Source organism: Priapulus caudatus, unplaced genomic scaffold (assembly GCF_000485595.1).
Source record: "Priapulus caudatus unplaced genomic scaffold, Priapulus_caudatus-5.0.1 Scaffold335, whole genome shotgun sequence".
Taxonomy (NCBI): domain Eukaryota; kingdom Metazoa; phylum Priapulida; class Priapulimorpha; order Priapulimorphida; family Priapulidae; genus Priapulus; species Priapulus caudatus.
The window spans coordinates 146,805-151,636 of NW_014577396.1; the positions used below are offsets into that span (position 1 = coordinate 146,805).

The following is a 4,832-nucleotide window of genomic DNA, read 5'->3' on the forward strand; positions in this document are numbered from 1 at the left end:
GCTCCTCTCAAATAATCTTGATACGCTTCACTGTTACAGCTCAACCACATAGGTTCCGCTACTCCTTCCATGATAGGGGAACATAATATGTTATATTATATATTTTAAAATGATATGTTATATTATATACATGATGTATTATATTATAACAAAATGTAGATAGCGCGAATAAAAGGATATATAACGACGATAGATAGATGTGCCAGCATTCCATTGACGGGACGCAGGAGATGGTACCCCCGCGCCATGCGTCGCTGCAGTAAGCTATCCCTCATTGACGGGAAGCAGGAGATGGTACCCCCGCGCCATGCGTTGCTGCAGTAAGCTATCCCTCATTGACGAGAAGCAGGAGATGGTACCCCCGCGCCATGATCTCTCTCTTTCTCTCTCTCCCTTCCCCCTTCTCTCTCGCTCTGGAAGGTTTCTACACATTTCTGTTTTTGGGCAGCGTCATTTTTACTCGGCCTTCGGTTCGCTTCAGGCGTTTGTTTTCTGATTGGAATTCGTGTTCTCGAGATGGGATTCTCAACCCACAGTTTTTTGTCTCAGCAGCTGTTAAACAGCTATTATCTGCAACAGTTACTATGGGCCATGGATCTATACGGGTCTACATAACACCTTCATTTGTCACGATATGTGTGCATGCGTACGTGCGTGCGTGATTGCGTGCATGATTGCGTGCGTACGCGCGTGCGTGCGTTCGTGGGTGCGCGAGTGTGCACGTGCGTGCGTGAGTGCGTGAGTGCGTACGTACGTAAGTGCGTGCCTGCGTTCGTGGGCGTGCGTGCGTACGCGCGTTTGTGGGTGCGTAAGTGCATGTGTGCGTGTGATATACAACTGTCAGTTGTTCGGTCAGTGCTAACACGTCCTAGGCTCCGAACGCGCTTGAAGGAGAGCCCAACTTTGATTCTCCAAAGAGAGTCACTTTAAGTGCGCACCCCTTCCCAATAATCATTCATCTGGATAACGCCTTAATTTGTCTGTGCTCGTCCTAGCCCCCAGTTGTTGAACCACGGCCATATATAGACTACGCGCGCAACCAAGAATCAGTCCTCTTGCTATCACCGTTATTTCTCCCTCCCCCCCTCTCCCTCTCTCCTTCCTCGCAATCTGCGCCTGTGTTCGTATGAGAACGTGAGGTTCGGCGATATCGCCCATAACGATCATATCGTACTTGCATGCCCTCTTCTCTCTCACTCTCTCTTCTTTCATTCACCTCACTTCTAACGCTCTCTCTCTCTCTCTCTCTCTCTCTCTCTCTCTCTCTCTCTGCCTCTTGTCTCCTTACAATATATCTTCTCGCTCGCCTGTATTGCAGTGTGACGGAGGACTCGGCACGAAGGTGCTCTTCGAGCAGCTGCACACGCCGCCGACGAAGATCATGGTGATAGGAGCCGGCTGCTCCAGCGTAACGCAGCCGACAGCACAGACTTCGCAGTACTGGAACCTCATCCAGGTGCGTCCGAGTATAACTCTTTGGCTATACGTGTCCGTGCGTGCGTGCGCGCGTGGGTACAGGTATATGTATTATATATATGTGTGTGTGTGTGTGTGTGTGTGTGCGCGCGCGCGCGCGTGCGTGCGTGCGTGCGTGCGTGCATGCATACGTGAATGCGTGCGTGAATGCGTGCGTGCATGCGCGCGTGCATGCATACTTGAATGCGTTCGTGCATGTGTGCATGCATTCATACGTGAATGCGTGCGTGCATGCGCGCGTGCATGCATACGTGAATGCGTGCGTGCATGCGTGCATGCATGCATACGTGAATGCGTGCGTGCATGCGCGCGTGCATGCATACGTGAATGCATGCGCGCATGCGTGTGATCGATATTCATTTCGCGCCTATTGCGGGCAAGCTCGCAGACGAAGTGATGATGAGCAATAAATTATTGACGCGTGCGTGCAGATGTGGAGCAAGTTGCGTTTCTATGCCGCTCTCATGAGATAGCGCTCGGCTACCTATCACCGACCGTATCTATTATCGTAGCGAGAAAATATGGGTATGGATAGTATGGGGATACCGGGGGGGGGGGTGAATTTATAGGGATGAACGTGATGGATATAGATCAGAAGTAGATAATAGGGATTCCCTATTATCTACTTCTGATATAGACTGTGAGAAAATGAGAAGGTATGTAGAAAGAGAGTCGGGGTGAGGAGTGTAGATAGGGAGTATAGAGAGAATAAAGTAAGACGTGCAGAGGAGACTATAAGAGTGAGGGAGTGTAGTTGGGACAGTGTATACGGGTGTGGAGTCTAGTGGAGACTGTGAGAGAGGAGGAGTGTAGATGAGATTGAGACAGGGGGAGGTTCGTAGAGAGGAGAGGATGAGGAGTGTATAGGAGACTGTGAGAGAGGGTAGAAATGTCGAGGGATGTGTTTGCGTGACCACAGCCACGAACCTTAGTAAAATCTCAGTCATTTATAGTTTTCATTGTGACGCTTATAGTTTCTCGCTAGAATTCCCATAGTGGAAACGATTCGGGTGCGAGAAAACGCGAGATGCGGTTAAGTGCATGTCTGCTCCTCGCTTGCGCGCAATCAGTTCACGTCATTCTAATCCTGAACGCGCCCCGGGAATGTGTAGCAGTTATACAGCCTCTTCTGAGCATCGGTATTTTAAATTATCAAGATTTCTCGCCAACATTGAAAGTGCGATATCTTAAATGATGCACATTTATGCCGCCTATTATTGTGTTGTGTGAGCTTGCGTGTGTGAATGCGTGCGCGCGCGTGCATGCCCGCGTGATTGTGTAAAAATACAGTCGTGACCAGGCGAAATCGTATATGTATAGGCTAACCAAGAAAAAAGTGGCTTTTAGCGAGACTGTAGACAGATAACTGTAGAGGAAACGCAACTCGTGTCGGAAGAAACCTAATTTGACAACTAACTTCAAACTCGCCGTAGCTCAAGGGAAATCGACTTTTCAGTTTGAATTAGACGCGATCTTGAAAAGCTTGTCACAGAGGTGATAGAATTCGAGCTAAGTAATTTTGCCTAGCAGCACGGAGGACAACCCATAATGGCGTCTGTACGTACGCGGCCGGTATCGCCACAACTAGAAGTGACGTGTTTGCTTGCAATTTAAGAAACACCGCGTTCAAAGAGCTTTATTTTAAAGTTTCACATTCTCCGTTCCGTATATGTGTTATCTCATTCCTCCACTTCTCTTCCTGTGTACCATACATTTTTATCCATCTCATCCTCCTCCTCCTCCTCCTCCTCCTCCTCCTCTTCTTCTTCTTCTTCTTCTTCTTCTTCTTCTTCTTCTTCTTCATCTTCCTCTTCTTCCTCCTCCCCCTTCCCCCTTTTCATCCTCCTCCTCTTCCTTCTTTTTCTGCTCGTTTTACACATTTGCTTGCTCTTCCTCCATTTACCCAGCCAATTTCCTCATCATCGATCTATACATCCTCTCCTTCTCCTCGCTTCCTCGAGGTTTTTATCTGCCTCGCTCGCCTTAGCGGCCTCGGTATTTTCCTCTACCTCTACTTCAAACACCATCGGTTCACCTTGCTCACCAACTCACATCCTCTCCCTACTCCACCTCCTTCACCAACTCTTGCTCGCCTTCCTCTTCCACGTTCTTCACCCCACCTTCCTTCTTTTCTTTTCCTGCCCCACCTCCTTCTTCACCATATCCCCCTCTCCCTTGTCCTCCACCTCACCCACCATCACCTTCACCTCATCCTATTCCTGCCCCCACTTCTTTCACCGCGCACTCTTCTCTACTTATTCCTCCCCCTCGTTGCCACCACAACCTCCTCCCCCTCTACATCGTGACTAACTTAGTGCGAGCCCATGTGTCCGCTCAAAAGCTCTTGAAAACGGGGTGTCTTGTTTCATCGGACAAATCTATTTGAAAACACTTCACACGATTACATATCGTCCTCGGACTATTTATTTTCGTATGTAAATACGCGACGGCGAAACGCGACGCGCTCGCTTGTGTTTTGCGCCGGCAGCGACAACTGTACCAATATTTAAACTCGTCGGTCGAAATGCCCCTTCGCAGTTTTAGCGGCAGTGCCGAACACGAGAAACTATTAAACAATTGCCATCGTTTTCAACGCTACCGAAATATTTTCCTTCATCATTTTGTTGATATCTTGTATTTTATTGCCGAGATTTCTTGTTGATTAGTATAACTCTCGTTGTGTTTCACCACGTACCCTTGTATAAACATTGCACTTTATTAAAGAAAAATTAATGCGAAATAGTGTATTAAACTCTGTTCTTGGACGCTGTGCTTATATTTTCTTACTTTTACAGTTATCGTATTCGAGCGCGAGTCCGGCGTTGTCAAACAGAGAAAAATATCAGAAGTTCTTTCGGGTATTTCCGCCTGAGTCGACGATGAATCCGGCAAAGTTCGACTTGCTAAAGTATTTCGGATGGAAGAAGGTCGCTACCATACACGAAACGCAAGACCTTTTCTCGCTGGTAAGTGCGTGCGTGTGTGTGCGTGCATGCGCGCACGTGTGTGTGCATTGTTAGCGTGTGCATGCTGTCTTCTATGTGAGTGTTGTGTTATGTTGTGTTGTGTTTTGTTGTGTTGTGTTGTGTTGTGTTGTGTTGTGTTGTGTTGTGTTGTGTTGTGTTGTGTTGTGTTGTGTTGTGTTGTGTGTGTGTGTGTGTTGTGTTGTGTGTGTTGTGTGTGTTGTGTTGTGTTGTGTTGTGTTGTGTTGTGTTGTTTTTGTGTGTATTGTCTTGTTTTCTTGTCTGTAGTTGTCTTGTCTTGTCTTGTCTGTCTGTCTTGTCTTGTCTTGATCTTGTCTGTCATTGTCTGTCTTGTCTTGTCTGTCTTGTCTTGTCTTGTCTTGTTGTCCTTGT

General features: G+C 47.6%; 1 protein-coding gene across 1 annotated transcript in view; it reads left to right on the forward strand.

The window, feature by feature from the left end:
- The first annotated feature begins 246 nt into the window (after positions 1-246).
- LOC106809189 (gamma-aminobutyric acid type B receptor subunit 2-like) overlaps positions 247-4,832 on the forward strand; it is a 45,548-nt gene continuing 40,962 nt past the window's right edge. The window contains 3 exon segments of the mRNA XM_014812183.1: positions 247-294; positions 1,319-1,456; positions 4,272-4,442. Of these exon segments, the coding sequence (XP_014667669.1) occupies positions 247-294; positions 1,319-1,456; positions 4,272-4,442 (357 nt within the window).